Consider the following 17,848-nt stretch of genomic DNA (forward strand, 5'->3'; position numbering starts at 1 on the left):
GCTTCGAGCGAGGGGGAGGGGGCATCGCTTACCCTGTGATGGATTGGCCATCTGTCCAGATGTTTCCCCGCTTTCGGCCTGAGAAAGCTGGGGTAGGCTATAGAGAATGGATGGATGGAAAAACTGACTTTAGATCAGTGGTTGTGGATAACATCTGCTGACATTGCTTGCTGCATTCATGCACAGAGAAAACACAGCTATAATTGATTGTACATTAACAAAAAAACTTAAAGGGATAGTTCACCCAAAAATGAAATTCTCTCATCATTTACTCAACCTCATGCCATCTCAGATGTGTTTGACTTTCCTTGTTCTGCTGAACACAGATTATGATTTTTAGAAGAATTTCTCAGCTCTATATGCAAAATGGAAATGAATGGTGGCCAGAATTTTCAAGGTCCAGAAAGCACATAGAGGCAGCGTAAAAGTAATCCATATGACTCCAATTGTTAAATCTATATTTGCGGAATCAGTATGATAGGTGTGGGTGAGAAAGTCATTTTTTTTTACTATAAATTCTCTTTCCTGACCAGTAGGTGGCAATACGCACGAAAAATGCGAATCACCTAAAACAAAAGTAGAAGAATGTGAAAGTGAAAGTGGAGATTTATAATGAAAAAGGACTTAAATATTGATCTCTTTCTCACACACACCTATCATATAGCTTCTAAAGAAATAGATTTAACCACTGGAGTCTTATGGATTACTTTTATGCTGCCTTTATCTGCTTTTTAGATCTTCAAAATTCTGGCCACCATTCACTTGCATTGTATGGATCGACAGAGCTGGGATATTTTCTAAAAATAGAAGAAAGAAAGTCCTACACATGTGGGATGGCATAAGGGTGAGTAAATGATGAGATAATTTTCATTTTTTGGCGAACTATCCCTTTAAACGAAGACAGAGCATTTAGTTGATTAAATATGAAGTTGTTTTAGTCACATCAAACATGATTTTATCTAAAAAAACACTAATTACATTGCACCTCCACTTTATACTGAGCACCCCCACCATTTTCAGAAGCACGATTTCGAAACCGGACCTGTCATAGGCGTCCCAGCCCTCTCCCTTCACACAGAGGTTTAAATTCACTGCTGTGTGAGACGGTTTTTACACTGGTGACATTTCTTGGCTGAAGGAACATTGGTGAAATGAGTGATTGGAAGTGTTGAGAAGATTAAGAGCCAATGCTGATATCCCAAACATAAGTCTGAGTTGTTAGCAACCAGCAGACAGATATCAAAAAGTATCTGACTGTGGCTTTAAAATGGCAATATGCTGAGATCTGCATAGGTATGGTTTTTGAGCAAACATTTACTGAATTGAATAGGTTAATAATTCTTATTATCCAAAGATATTAGGGTGAAATAGTGCACTGCTGTTTATTTGGCATTTATTTATGCTTATATGCTGAAAATATGATGTCATTAATGAATGTATTCTTATTTTGTTCTTTTTTTCATTATGCTAAACAAATAAAGTATTCTTGTTTAAACAGAAATTGCTAGACTTAGACATAATTTCTGTGCTTATTAAATGCACAAAGACTTGTTTAATGGGTGGCAACTTTTCAAATTTAGTTAGTGTAAAGGTACACTAAGTATTTTAGTTCTCTTTGAATTTCACACATAAAGAAATCAATTTGATTAAATCTGTTTAAAATTGTGTACACTCACATGAAATAAACACTCCAGTCATTTCAAAGGTTAATGGTCTATAAAAAAAAGCTATTTTATTCTACAAGTGTGGTCCCCCCTTAGGTGGCCGCCATGTGGAGATCACATGACCATTCGAATACTACTCACTTGATCTCAGTACCATAAATGACTAAGTGCATACTTCAACATACTGTATTATTATTATTATTTAGTTTTTTTTTTTTTTTTACCTACCTGTAACAATGGCAAAACCCCTGTCTTTATCATCTGTTCTTCTCCCACAAGAATGAATGAGGACAATTGGTTGTAGTCTAGTCTATTTTTGTATGGAGGTGTATCCCATGAATACTTTAGTATTCATGAAGGCTCATTCTTCAGCATTTAATTAAAGTCTAGGCCTTTAGTGTTACTCTTGTTGTTTCATTCAGTTCTCTCCGGAATGTTTAATTAATGAATAACTGATAAATGAGGCACAGTATGCCACAGGGTGTTGAGTGCCAGTGGTTGTATACTTATATACAGGGTTGGGAGGGTTACTTTTGAAATGTATTCCACTACAGATAACAGAATACATGCTGTAAAATGTCATTTGTAACGTATTTTGTTAGATTACTCAAGGTCAGTAAAGTATTCTAAATACTTTGGAATACTTCTTCCACACATTTTTTTTTCACTTGTTTTGACTATAAAAACTCTGCCAGTACAGTAAGACAAAATACACATGTTAAAAATACATTCTCTGAAAAACCTAAATATCTTATGCAGTGTTGTTTCTAAAACAAGATTTTGTGATTAACATTTTTATTGATTTTTTCAAAGCAAACAAAACAAACAAATCATATATACAATAAATCAACATTAACTCCCACTACTACCCCTCCCCAATCAAGAACCCCACCCGACCCCAAACGAACATCCCAGTGGTCTTACCTAAGTACACACATATACAGAGAATAAAATAATAATAACAATAATGAAAAAAAAAAAAAAAAAAAAAAATATATATATATATATATATATATATATATATATATATAATGAAATACACATACATATATATACATATATATGTATATACACATACATACCCACACATATATATATATATATATATATATATATATATATATATATATATATATATGTGTGGGTATGTATGTGTATATACATATATATGTATATATATGTATGTGTATTTCATTATATATATATATATATATATATATATATATATATATATATATATATATATATATATTTATTTTTTTTTCATTATTGTTATTATTTTATTATAACAATATGTGTATGTGTATATGTATATATATATATATACATATACACATACACATACACATATATATACATATATTCCACCACACATTCCCCTTCATTCACTCATCACTACCATCACTATTCTATAACACCCATACACATATATATGTATATACGCATATACACATACACATTCTCATACACATATATACATACACATATAATAAACATACAGCTCTAAACTATATTCCTCTCTCCACAGACCTACTCTGAGAGCCCCCCAAAAACATCAAATATTTACCCCATTTCCCATTAAAAGAATCCCATAACCCCAGCCTTCTACATATAACCTCCTCGAAGGCTGCCGCCCTTCCCATCTCCTTGCACCACTCCCGAATTGAGGGTGCTCCCACCAACTTCAAACCCCTTAAAACAATTTGCCTGCCTATCATCACACTGGCGAGGACCCAATCTTTTATGTATTTATTGCCTAAGTTGATAACATCACCCAAGACACAGAGTCTGGGGCAAAACGAAATCTGAATGCCCAACATGTCACACACAAAACTCTGTATCTTCAACCAAAATTCCTGAATCTCAGCGCACCACCAAAAAACATGGGCCATGTCTCCATCCTCCGATTGGCAACACCAGCAGGTGGGTGTGTCTTTAAGACCAAGCCTATACAGTCTAGAGGGGGGCCAATAGAATCTATGTAGAATTTTGTATTGTATAAGTTGTACCCTTGCATCTCTAGATGCAGTCTTGATGTTTTTTAGAATCCCAGCCCACACTCCATCCTCCAATACCAAATTAAAATCTTTCTCCCATAATCTCTTGATAGAGGTTAAAGTTCCGTCCCCCTGACCCTGAACTAGCAGGGAGTAATACACTGATGCCTCATGACCTTTTCCAAATGCGGTAATCACCACTCCCAGAGTATCTGCCACACTAGGGGGGTGCGTGCCACTCCCAAAAACAGTGCAGAATAGGTGGTGCAGCTGTAAATACTTATAAAATTGAGATCTGGGAATTCCAAAATTTTGAACCAAATTTTCAAAAGGTCTCAGTATTCCACTCTCATATAGGTCACTGAGTGTATTAACCCCCCTCACAATCCAATCTGACCAACAGAAAGGGGACTTATTAATGCATAGTTTAGGGTTCTGCCATATGCTCGAGGCTACGTTTAAATAAATATCCTAATTAAACACTCTGGACACTTTTGTCCATATCGAGTGTAAATGTTAAATAATGGGGTGTGACTTAACTTCACCGATTAATTTGATCGAAAGGCTATGCAGAGGCGAGATAGGGGCAAGAGCTTCCTTTTCAATACAAAACCAGGGAGGGGCTCTCTCAGGTGGAAGCGACCAATGAGCCAAATGTCTGAGACCGAATGCATAATAATAAAACAAAATCTTGGGTAGGCCTAACCCACCTTTGTCAATCGGCCTATGTAACTTATTGAAATTTAACCTGGCACGCTTACCATTCCAAATGAAGGACGTCGCTATGCTATCAAATTGCTTGAAATAAGAGAGGGGGACATCTACTGGGAGAGATTGTAACAGGTAGTTGAATTTTAGAATACAATTCATTTTAATTACATTAACCTTCCCAATCATCGATAAGTGTAATGAAGCCCAACTGTCCACATCATTCGAAAACCTTTTTATTAAGAGATCAAAATTAACTCTGACTAAATCAGACAAATTTTCTGGGAATAATATTCCCAAATACTTAATGCCCTGTTTGGGCCATTGGAAGGCGCCCAGCTGGAAGGCCGTTACTGGACAGTACGCTGTCAAAGCCAAAGCTTCGGATTTAGACCAACTGACTTTGTATCCTGAGAACTTGGAAAAGGAATTAATAATTCTATGGAGGCAAGGCATAGATCTAGTGGGGTCGGAGATGAATAATAAAATATCATCTGCGTAAAGCAGAAGCTTATGCGCCACACCTCCCGCCGTCACCCCTGGAAAATCATCCTCCTTTCTTATCGCGGCTGCTAATGGTTCCAGGGCAAGACAGAACAATAATGGGGAAAGAGGGCAACCCTGCCGAGTGCACATCCTGTGAAGCATCAATGTTTCTCTAGGTTGTTTACACAATTTTGCTTCACTGTGATCAAGGACTGAGTCCATAAAAAGATTAAAGTCTCCTCCCAATATTATATCATGAGGGGTGCCAGCGGTTTGCAGCATCCCTTCAAGATCTATAAAAAAGCCCTGATCATCGGCATTAGGTGCGTAAATATTAGCCAAAATCAACCTTTGCCCTTGAATTTCAGCTAAAACAATAATGACTCTCCCTAATTTATCTTTAGTCTGTTGGAGACATTTGAATTGTAGATGTTTATTAATCAATATAATGACTCTCTTACTCTTACTTGAGCCAGCACTAAAAAAAACATGTCCACCCCATATCTTCCCAAATTTTTCAGTTTCCTGTGGGGAGAGATGTGTTTCTTGAAGAAACACTATATAATATTTCTTACGTTTATGAAAAGTAATAACCTTCCTTCTTTTTATGGGGTGCCCCAACCCATTTACATTCCATGTAGAGAGAGATTGTACAGTCATATTAAATTTTGACATTTTGATATAGTAGAAAAAATAAATTGTGTGTCAAAAACAAAATTATACAGACCACATTCCCCATTAATGAAACAATCAAACCCCGAACTGCACCCCCTGAACAAAACAAACAGAAAAAAGAAAAATGTGCGCATTAACCCCGCGCATGAAAGCGCCAACCGGCGACAGTCCCTCTAAACTCAAAAGGTCCATGAATACCCACGAGCCCCCACGACAACTTTGCCATTGGATTGCTCAATTTTGCCTCACAAATTTGTGAGGCAAAATTACATAACAGAAAGTTGTTTGTAAAATAAACCCCAGTCAATAGGAAGAATGAACACAAAGAACGTGTAGATTCATTCACAGAACTGTCTCAAAGGTGTGATCTCCCACAAAACAAATTCCAGCTTATATAAAACCATTCAGATTCCTCAGACAGACAGACAAATGTTCAGTGAGCCGGCTGTTATGAGTTCAGCGGATGACGTAATCATTCCAATGTCTCGTAAAAATACTCAACAAACAAACTCCAGCCAGGAGGAGGAATAAGCACAAAGAACGAACAGATTAATCCACAGATGTTTCAAAGGAGTGTTATTCAATAGAACAAGCTCCAGCCGCTAGGCGGAACCAATACAAAAAGAAACAAAACCAGCATCCTGGTTCCCCGGATGGTCGAGTCAATTCACTCGGAGGCCGCATAAAAGTATATACCATGACTTACACAATCTGTCAACTTTATAAAAGACATCCTTTGTGTGAGCATGTAGATATTTTGCGGTCATCCGTAGTGTCCACTCTCAAACTGGCCGGGAACTTCAATGCAAATGTAATCTTTCGTCAATGTAAAAGTTTCTTTAAGGAAAAGTGTTATTCACAAAACAAACTCCAGCTTCCTCAATAGCCAGAGTAAGTACAGCGAGTCGACCCACTCACATGAGAAACACCCAATGGTTTACTCACCCATTGATTCAATAGAAGACATTGCCTGATTAGGACATGTAAATATTTTGCGACCGTCCTTCGTTTCTATTCTCAGTTTGGCTGGAAACATCAGAGCAAAAGTGATCATTCACTGATGTAAGAGTTTCTTACATTCCTTGAACCGATCGTGTGCAGTCCCTTTTCCAAAAACAGACTCTGAGCCACACTCAGAGACACTGCTGTGACGCACTGCTGACACTTCCGATCTGAATTCTCTAACCTATTAACCTGGACAGTACACCATGTTCACTCTCTCACACCTTGCTCACACTTGCGATGTGAAACAGCTGTTACCCACTGAATTAGACTGCCACCATCCCTTCAACCACATGCCCTCTCTCCAAAACCCTGCCCTCCAAAGACATGTCACCACCATTTGATTGACTGGTAGACAGTATTTCTGATTGGCTAAGTTTTATTATTGGCTAAAAAAGAGCCTAGGACTGTCACAGAGTCAGGTCTGATTTCTTGGGACACTTATTTTGATGATATCTGTCAGGTAGAAGGGACATTTTATGTGTGCCATTCTTAAAACAGTAGCCTTTATTAAAGAACTTGCTTTGCTCAACAGACTCAGCACAGTATTTGAAACTGGCTCTGAGCAGTTACACTTATACTAGATGGAGTGTTATAGCTGCTGTTTGTCATGTTCCTTGAATCTGCCTCTCACTGTCACGGCCCTGCCACTTTGGTCTTTGTTTTTCATCTTGTGGCGGGATTGCGGCTGTATCCACTTTCTGATTGTCCAGTGCTGTCTCTGTGGTCTTGCCTTGTTCTGTGTTGTGTCAGGTTTCAACCACTTCTCTTGGTAGTGTTTATTATCGGGTGGACTAGTTCTGACACGTTTCATGTCTTATTTGTGGCTGGGTGTGCATTGCATTGTTTGTTTACTTTGCAGTGGGCACTCAGATTTTTTCTTGTCTGGTGTTTGTGTGAGAATGTATGGCATTGCTTTATTGGCATTGTCATGTATTCTCTTGTACTGTCATTTTCTGTTGACATGAGTGCATGTTGCTTGTGTTTTCCTGGCAGCATGTGCTCGTGTCAGTTGTCTGTGTTTGTCATGTGTTAGTACGTGGCTTTAGGTGTGTTTGACTTCATGCAGCACTGCGTAGACCAATCTGGTAACTGTCAAATCTTGCCAATTGGTAAGGCAAGCCGCAGTTGAAGTTGAACACACCTTTTGTTTGGTTCCTCATTGCCATGCGCTTTTCTGTCTTGAGTGAAACCCTGCCCTCTCATTTGCCTTGTTACCTTGTTATCTGTTTCACCTGTTCTCCCTCGTTAGTCTGCTTATTTAAACTCCTTGTGTTCAGTATGTTGTTGGATTATTTTATATTAATTCCTGTCTGTTTGTTTTCTCAGTTGTTATTTTTTAGTTTGTTTGTGGTCTTGTTTATTTACCTTGTGAGAGTTTTTGTTTGTATTTTGTTTTGATCAAACTTAGTGTAACTGCCTCCTGTGTTTGGGTCCTCCCTTACAAACTGTGACCCTCACCTTTGGGTCAAAGCATGCTGAAGATATGGCCTTTCTCAGCAACAACGTTCAATTAAATGAAAAAGGGAGCTGTGTTACCACCTGAGCCCAGTTTTGTAGGCATGCCAGAGCCCCCTGAGTGGGAAATATAGCTTTAGTGTTCTGAGAGCTGTATATATATTTCCAGCCCCCAGTACCAAAAGACTTGCTGATGGTGGAAGAGTAGGAAAGACCCTACTATTGTAACATTTCCACATTTTCCTTCATAACTTACGGACTATTTCAAATCTACCTGCCATATTTTGGTATAAAAAACATTTGCGCGTGCCAAAGGTAACTGTAGAGTTCATAGACTTGTGATGAAAAATACAAGATGATTATGTCAAAATTAATACAAGAAGTCGTGGTGGTACAATAACCCCATTATGTTATATTACCACTGTATCTCAAATAAGACAAGGTAGTAACAATATATTTGCTTTAATATTTATTAATATAACTTCTAATTCTTTTAGCTGTCAAGAATAATATTTATTATATAATAACATATATAATATGCTGTCAGTTGATTAAAATGTTTAATCGTGATTAATCGCATATATTTTTTGTAGTTAATCGCGATTAATCGCAGATTTTGAAAGTGCTGGAATTGTACTCTCTATATACTTTTTTCCTGTCATGATTTTCTTTTTAGGGAAGAAATAATTATAATAATTATAATTATAATTTTCTTTATTTATCACACATTATACATTTGCACATATACAGTGAAATTCTTCTTTTTCACATATCCCAGCTAGGCTGGGGTCAGAGTGCAGGGTCAAATAAGCAAAATATGAAAACAAAACATGTAAAAACAAAATATGTAACAATATAATGCTTTATTAACATTTTTCAAACAAAGCCTACCACAGTATAAAGACAGAAACGCACTAAACTAACACCAATTTGAGTAACATTAAATGTTTTCCAAAGTGGTAGGTTAACTAATTGAAAGAGCTTGTCCGCCCCCCCCCCTTAGTTGAGTATTCATTGCAGAGTTCATTCTCATAACCTCTCATCCTCCACAATATTAATCAGCTGGCAGACAGTGGCTATCCACTTTATTACAGCAATCGTTAAGCTGTGTTTATGGTTCGCGTCAGGGCGCCAGCGTCAAGCGCTGCTTTGAACTCCACATGAAAAGCGCTTGCATACAACATCTCATTCTGCATTTTCGTGATAGTTAAGACTTGATGTGCTTCAGTGGTAATTAAATTGCACCTTACATAGGCTTAAAAGTACTTGCTTTCTATCACAAGTCCCATCTGAGCTTGTTTTGTACAACAAAGAGCGTTAAGAGTCCTTTCTCCATTTTATCACTGACACGGAAGTGCTGCTGTGTGTTTGTTAGTGGTGTGTACGTCAGTGTTAGGACTCCGGGCAGACACATTCAAAGGTTCTGCCCAACTCCGACCAGTGTTTATTCTGGTTTATACTGTATTAACGATAAATGAGTTAATCACGATTAAGAAAAAATAACGTGTTAAACTTTTGAAATTAATAATTTTATTTCAAATTCGATTAAATGTTTCAATTCATTCATATAATTTTTATCTCATAAATCTTACAATTGACCCTTACTTCACTGCCCAGATAAAATTATGTAGGGTAGCTACCAGCGGCAGTGTTAGCATTTGTCATTCATGTTAACCAATAACTTTTAATAATTAATAATTCCTTACATTTATATAGTGATGTTATAGGCACTCAAAGTGCTTTTCATATTATTGGGGGAAACTGCTCAACCACCACCAGTGTGCAGCATCCACCTGGATGATGCGACGGCAGCCATAGTGCCCCAGAATGCTCACCACACACCATCTACTGTATTGGTGGAGAGGAGAGTAGTGTGAGGTAGCCAGTTCAGGGATGGGGATTATTAGGAGGCCATGATAGATAAGGGCCAATGGTTGGAATTTGGAATTTGGCCAGGACACCATGGTAGACCCCTACTCTTTACAAGAAGTGCCCTGGGATTTGTAATGACCACAGAGAGTCAGGACCTCGGTTTAACTTCCCATCCGAAGGATGGGACCAGCAACCTAGAGATAAAACAGATATTAGTTTGAATTCAAAGACATCATAATTGTAGACAGCAGAAAAAAATAATAGCCTTACAAAAAATAATAATTTTTATATCTAAAAATCAGAGGCAGAGAAAGAACTTTATTAAGCATGTGCTGAGGAAGTGTATTATTATTTTTGATTGAAGAAATTTAGAATCACAATGGTTACAAATACATTGCCCTTTTTACAACTGTCCCAAGTCTCCCCTATTCAGTTCCTGATGGATTTGCATTTAAAGCATGCACACAGACATCTATCTATAAAAATACATCTATATACGAAATTCAATGCACAAACACAAACAGGATCTCTCTGAATGGGAATGTCTAGATTATGCTTCTTAGAATGATAAAAGTCTGTCCATGATTCAATAGATAGGATTAATGTTGCATTTTGGATTTGGCTTCATGGGATCTCTGGGGCTTTTGACAAAGCCGGCGGTCCACTGGAATAATGGATAGATATATTGGGAAGGATGGATATATTGCATGTGGGTGTTTGTGCATGGTGATAAATGTGAGATGCTCTCCGACAACCCCACACAACAAACAAAGCTTCAGATGAAAGCCAAGAGTAAACATCCTCTTAAATAAAATTACACACACTTTCAGTTGCTGGCCTTTGTAAAGGTAACATGGATGTTTGTGTAAATTTGTCATGTATTAAAATTACTGCTGATATAATCCCTGAAATATAGCAGTGGGAGTAGCATCAGGTATTAGCTGGATTAACCATAACATGATTAAATTAATCTTAATCCTTCATGATATGCAAGATGTTATGCATCTTTCTTTATTAATGTTTTAGTTTATTAAAATCTAGACTAAAATATAATGTTTTTTGAATAACTAATAAAAGGGTCTCAGATGCCTTAGATGTTTTGTGCTATTATATCATGGGATAGAAATGTACCAACTTAAAAAACAACATTGCATTCAACATGTCAAGCACCTAATGAAGTCAAAAGTCAATTGGACATTGTGACAGATGTCAAATTGTTTAAGACAGGGTCATTCAACATTTAATTATTTTTATCCAGATTGTCTAATGACAAAAACAAATGTCACAAGACTGGGGTAAATTAAAAGAGAGAAGAGAGTCTTAAGACGTCATATTAATAGGCTACTCATGTGTAGGGGTGGAGGGGTGAGAAACAAAGAAGTCTTGCATATGTTTCCCAATCACAGAACCAGGTTTCTGTTTAATTTTCATGCAGGCATTGATGGTTCAAAAGCTGAATGTAGAAGATGGGGAAAGATCAGCTGAATGTTGTTGTTTGTATGATAAAGATACATGCGGATTTATAATATTTAACTGATACTTACAGCAACTAAACTTCCCAGGGTGAGCCAGGGGCCACATCTAGACATAACAATGGCTAATTAATTTTTATCAAGTGGATATAACAAGTTGACCTTATTACCATTACTTCCTGTTGACGCCTATTGTTTTACCACTTTTAAATTTAAACCAAAGGAATTTTGTGATTTGTAACGGGGTGGGGTGAGGATAAGGGGTCGGTGGAGTTATTGGACACAAAGGTTTGTTGAGTAATATGTCTCCTGAAAAAATTCAAAAACAACTTAAACCAGCCTATGCTGGTTTGCTTGTATTAGCTGGTTCAGTCTTCTCCCAGACTGACCAGCTGAAAAGTGCTCAAAAGCCCTTTTAAAAACATCCATCTGGGAGACCAGCTAACAGATAACAATCTAAAGCTAGTTTAAGCCTTTTTTTCAGCATGGTCTTTTCAACAGTTGGAAAAAATGTCATAGTTACTATTCATTCACCAGTGGACATCACTGTTATACAGACAGAGGTCAGTGCCTTGCTGGGCAAGCACGGGTGGTCTTTGTGTGTAGATTTGTCTTGTTCATGTTGTCGCAACCTTGTGGCCTATGTTCCTTTTAAAAGTTTTTTATTTTTTTTAAGTATGTTTCTATTTTAGAACTCTGTTGTGTGCCTCATTTTTCTGTCATTACCTCAGGAAAGCACAGCTCCCTCTTTGAACAAGTGCTATGACTGAAAGGGTGAGTGCTGTCTGACTGCTAGTGTATTTTAGCATTTCAGGGCATCAAGATGAGCGGAATAAAAAATAGTTCCGGTGCCACGCAACAATCATACAATTCTTTTTTTCCACTTCGAAGCTTATGATATGCATTAATGTTCATGTAATCTAAATAATAAGATCACTTGTTAAAAGGAAAACTTCAGAATTGATATTTTTATGTGAGGATCAATATTCTTGATACCACATCAGTATTGGAAGTATCGATACTTTAGTATCGATCCGCCCATCCCTACTATTCAGTGCTAATTTTTTACATGTTATGAAATGGTATTGCTTCTTTTATTCATTCAGCATGGACATACAGTAACAAGCATGTTGAAGAAAAAGCCCTTAGAACAGCACACAGGAATCATGTACCCACACCCTTTTTAATTTAAGCCTGAGTGAAAATGATTGCCTTGTTTTTGATCAATGCATATTTTTGTAACTTGGGCCCTTCTATGAATGCATTTGTTATCAAATAAATAACTAAGTGTCATTCCTATTGAATTATACATCACATTTTTCAAACTGCAGATCATATTGGATGAGAAAATTGTTGGATGAATGAGTCATCATTGCAGGATTACCCACACCCAGACCTTCATAATTTCCCCCCCTGGTTCTTAAAGAAACAGCTCTTATTTAAAACTGGTCATAGACTGTGGTATTATGACTACAAGGCAAATTCTCCTCACAGTGTCACTTCGGTATAACTACTAACTGAACACTTTCAATGCTCTGTTTTGAGTGCTAGTTTATATTACATATAAAGAAATGAATAGTAATTTATGAAAATATGTTAATATGTTAAAGGGATTGTTCACCCACAAATGAAAATTCTCTCATCATTTACACACCCTCATGCCATCCCAGAGGTGTATAATTTTCTCTCTTCTGCTGAACACAAACAAAGATTTTTAGAAGAATATTTCAGCTCTCTAGGTCCATATAATGCTAGTGAATAGGTACAAATTTGAAGATCCAAAAGGACGTAGAGGCAGCATAAAAGTAATCCATAAAACTGCAGTGGTTAAATCCATATATTTTTAAATATTCTTCTAAAATCTTTGTTTGTGTTCAGCAGAAGAAATAAAGTAATAAACATCTGGGATGTCATTAGGGTGAGGAAATGATGAGATAATTTTCATTTTTGGGTGAATTTTCCCTTTAACACTTTACAATAAGGTTCAATTTGTTAACATTAGTTATTACACAGCGGCCTGGAATACTCGATTCTGATTGGTCAATGGTGCCATGTAGCGGTCTGTTATTACTCTGTAACCACCGCTGCTCCACGTATCAGACCGTTCATCCAGGTCCTTGTGAACAGTCTCTCCTGCTTCTTTGAACACTGTACAATCTCTTCAAGTAAGGTAATAAAATATTTTCAACTCAAATCAATGTTTCATGTCCATTTATTTGTTTATTTGGCAAGTAGTCTTGTAATAGCATGGATAATAAGGAGGCAGATGGCCATTTTTTCAAAATAAACACCAACATAAAACTCTGATGCAAACTGGAGGATTATTTCAGCTGTTCGGCTATTTCTTTCTTCTCACATAATTACACAATTTCAATGCAAATCAAAGTGTCATGTCCATTTATTTGTTTATTTGGCAAGTACTCTCGTAATAGGCTGAATAATGAGAAGTCAGATGGTCATTTTCACAAAAAGAAACCACCAACAAAACTCCGACTCAAGCCGGAGGTTGATTTCAGCTGTTCAGCGATTTCTTTCTTCTCAAATTACATAATTTCAATGCAACTCAATATATTTAATGTCCCTGTATTTATTTATTTGTAGCCATGTAATATTCAGCCGGTTGTTATCACACAATAAACCCCGACAGGTTGATCAGGACCCCGACGCAAAGTGGAGGATTCTTGTATAAGCTAATAAGTAATAAACATTATCCCTTACTTAATGCATTAGTTATCATGAACTAACAATGAACGATATATATATATATATATTTTACAGCATTTATTAATGTTTGTTAATGCGAGTTAATAAAAATACAATTGTTCATTATTAGCTCAGTTCATAGTGCATTAACTAATGTTAACATATACAACTTGATTTTAAAAATGCATTGCTATATGTTGAAATTAATAAATGCAGTAAAAGTACTGTTCATTGTTAGTTCATTTTAGTAATGTTGTTAACAGATGTCCTTAAAACCTCAATGTAAACGCCCACTGTTATGATTGGCTAACATTGTGCAGCCCCTCAAATTCAGCAAACACAATCGGAAGAGAATGAACAAGCCCCTCAACAGGGTTTACGCATAATGCACATCCAACACATTGCATCTAAATATATTAAACTGTTCATCTCAAGCACAACTGTTAACACAGGGCACCATAAACTATCAAACAGTCATGACATTTGAGATATTCATGAATTAAACAGTTTACTTACATTTTTTAAGTGTTTTTAACTGCCCCATCTTTCAATAACAGTTCCTTTGCAAAGCTTGAGTCATATTATGATGGTTCACAAACAATTGACACTGACATGAGCTGAAAACAACTAACACATCATAGTCCAAATAACGGTGAAATGACTATTGCTGGAAACACACCGAAACGGTCAAACAGTACATCGTCCATCGTCAAAGACATACAACAACAATTAAAAATAGCTCAGATGGGTGAAAGAACGCGTCCATAACGTGTTTGTGCTCAAAGCAACAAGAGGCAGCAACTGAATGAAAAAGAATTGTTCCTTTCAGAGTTGTAACTTGACACCGTGTCTTTTAAAAGCAGCGAGATACATGACAGCGGTTAAAGAGTCTGTGTAGTTTATGTTCATATACAAAATAATTCAAAATAGTCCAGATGGGTCCCCTTAGGTGTTATGTTAGGAATAGTTAGCCACAGAAGGCCTGCTCTCTTGACTTGAACTGTGCGTCAGTGGGTGGGGCCAAGGATTCGATGACACTGTGGGATGTGTAAATACAAATGAGCAATGTTTCGTGACGTCACGAACAGACAGATTTTAAAACGAGACGTTTCAGCAGGGTGGCAACTGTAAATGCTCTTTTTAGGCTGGGGAGGAAGATTTGAGTTCTGAAATTTACAGTATGTTTTTATAGTACAGTTACCTCTTATATGTATAAATATCAAGGAAAATTGTATTCTCCATTTCATGACCCCTTTAATATTTATGTACACTCACATGATATGAAGAGAGATGATACGAGTCTGTTCAAATTGGTAAAACAAATGATGGTCTGAATAATTCTTATTCGAAGTCATGAAAATGTATTAGTCAAAAAGTGTGGGAACCCTGTTTAAATATAATGAACTGAACAATTTTGTTTTTCTTTTAAATGCACTCCAAGCAGTAAACAATGTATTGTCTGATCGTTTTATACTGCATAGATCAAAACGATAAGCTCACCACACTGAGTCACCTTGCCTGGTGGGGGCTCTTTGCATATTGATTGGATGCAGATTTATTCATTCAGTGTGGTACTGTGCAGGTAAATGAGCCAGGAAACATCTCAGCAAGAGGGGTGGCATGGCCCAGCATTTCTCTACTCTAGCTGAGAAAACCATTGTACTTAAATTATGTGGACACACTCCAGGAAGCGATCTCTTGGGGCTCAATGCCTTTTAGTTAAATTTGGGACAGTAATAAACTAAAGCACACTGATGGGGTGTTTGTTTGTTTTAATGACCTTCAAATGTCTCACACAGGTAACCTTTCCAAGACTTGCACTGCAGATGGCTGGACTGAGATGCACCCCATGACGATTGCAGTGAATTGTGGATATAACCTTAACAGCACTTTTGATGATGTAAGTCTAAATTATTTATCAGGTAGTTTACTGCCTCCACAGGTGATTAAAAACCCTGCTGAATTTACCAGCACTGCTGGTCAAAAGCATGTGTTTTGGATGCTGGTATGCTGGTGCCCATTATTTTTTAAACGTATTTTGTTTTGGGGTGAATTTTGTGTGACTTCAGAAAACAATGGCAGTCTATGGGAAAATCTTGATTTTTAAGCACTTTTTGCTTTGAGATGACTGTTGTGTGACTTTGACACAGCAAACTGTGACAAACTGTGAATAACCCATGAATATTCTGTCATCATTTACTCACCCTCATGTTGTTCCAAGCCTATATGACTTTCTTTCTTCTGTGGAATACAAAACGTCCTGGTTACTTGCGTAACCTCTGTTCCCTGATGGAGGGAACGAGACGTTGTGTCGATGTAGTGACACTTGGGAGCCCGAAACACCTCTGGTCTTTTATAAAACGCCAATGGAAATTGGCGAGTGGTATTTGCATGCCACTCCCTCGAAGTTGTGTCAATGTAGTGACACTAGGGGTCCCTATACGAAACGCCGCAACTGGCTGAACTGTGTTACGAGAACTGGTGGTGTGTGACGGGCAGACCACTGTGTGTCTCATAGCCAGCACACCAGGCGGACACGTAACCTCCCCCAACATAGTTATGAGTGTCGAACGGCCCTTTGGGGACAAGTCAACTACCCAAAAGATAAAGACAGGCTGACCCAGTCGTGGCCTCTTTTCCCCTTCTTTTTTTCCACTCCCTAAAAAAGAAGGGGGATTATCCGACTGGGCCGCCAGGTCTAGTCGGGTGGTGTCCCTCCCAAGGGGAGGACACCGCAGAGACCACACCTCGCCCAAAGAGGGGGGGGATATTTAAGTGGAAAAATATGTCACATGGTCTTGCCGAGCATGTGGAGTGTCTCATGGTAGATCCTACCCAACGGGGGAGGAATTGCTACAAACATGGAGACTGTGGCAGAGGGGGCTCTGCCCAAGGAAGATGCAGTTTGCCAACAGGGAAACGAATTAGCGGTAGATATACATCTCATGGGGTTACCTTACAGGGAACCGCCACATGCGGAGCACCTACCCCAGGACAGGGCTCTTAGTTAGCACGTGTACTGGGCCGGCAGTGAGTCTCTCCGAAAACTCGACTGCCACAGTGCTCGGAGGAAGTCAACCAGGGAACATAGTTTGTGAACACTACTGGGAATTAATAGCACACATCTTCAGCTCAGAGGAGGTGAAAGGCGCTATGTGCAAGCAATACACCTGGCCGGCTATCCCGGGCTTATCCGCTTGTATTGCGTGCCACTACCTGGGATGAAACCGGTTCCACCCGGAGGTTGTAGAACCTTGCAAAGGTGTTGGGTGTTGCCCAGCCCACTGCTCTGCAAATGTCTGTTAGAGAGGCACCCTTGGCCAGGGCCCAGGAGGCCGCTACACCCCTGGTAGAATGAGCTCGTAGCCCTACCGGGGGCGGCACATCCTGGGCGAGATATGCCATAGCTATGGCGTCAATGAGCCAGTGGGCGATCCTCTGCTTAGAGACAGTGCTTCCTTTCCGCTGTGCACCAAAGCAGACAAAGAGCTACTCAGAGATCTTAAAGCTCTGCGTGCAATCCAAATAGATGCATAAAACGTGCACCGGACACAGCAACGACAGGGCTGGGTCTGCCTCGTCCTGGGGCAGCGCTCGCAGGTTCACCGCCTGGTCCCTAAAGGGGGTCGTGGAAACCTTGGGCACATAGCCCGGTCGGGGTCTCAGGATCACTTGAGAGTAGCCCGGACTGAACTCCATGTACGTTTCGCTGACAGAGAACACTTGCAGGTCTCCTACCCTCTTGATGGAAGTGAGCGCAGTCAGGAGGGCAGTCTTCAAGGAGAGTGCCTTAAGCTCAGCTGACTGCAAG

At 38.4% G+C, this 17,848-nt stretch overlaps 1 protein-coding gene across 2 annotated transcripts in view; it reads left to right on the forward strand.

The window, feature by feature from the left end:
• Positions 1 to 17,848, forward strand: part of LOC127432002 (vasoactive intestinal polypeptide receptor) — a 118,085-nt gene that overhangs the window by 24,523 nt on the left and 75,714 nt on the right. For both annotated transcript variants that reach the window (XM_051682721.1, XM_051682720.1), the window contains one exon: positions 15,837 to 15,937. In XM_051682721.1, the coding sequence (XP_051538681.1) occupies positions 15,837 to 15,937 (101 nt within the window). The remainder of the gene's footprint in view (positions 1 to 15,836; positions 15,938 to 17,848) is intronic.

The sequence above is a fragment of the Myxocyprinus asiaticus genome, chromosome 41 (genome assembly GCF_019703515.2).
Source record: "Myxocyprinus asiaticus isolate MX2 ecotype Aquarium Trade chromosome 41, UBuf_Myxa_2, whole genome shotgun sequence".
Classification (NCBI taxonomy): domain Eukaryota; kingdom Metazoa; phylum Chordata; class Actinopteri; order Cypriniformes; family Catostomidae; genus Myxocyprinus; species Myxocyprinus asiaticus.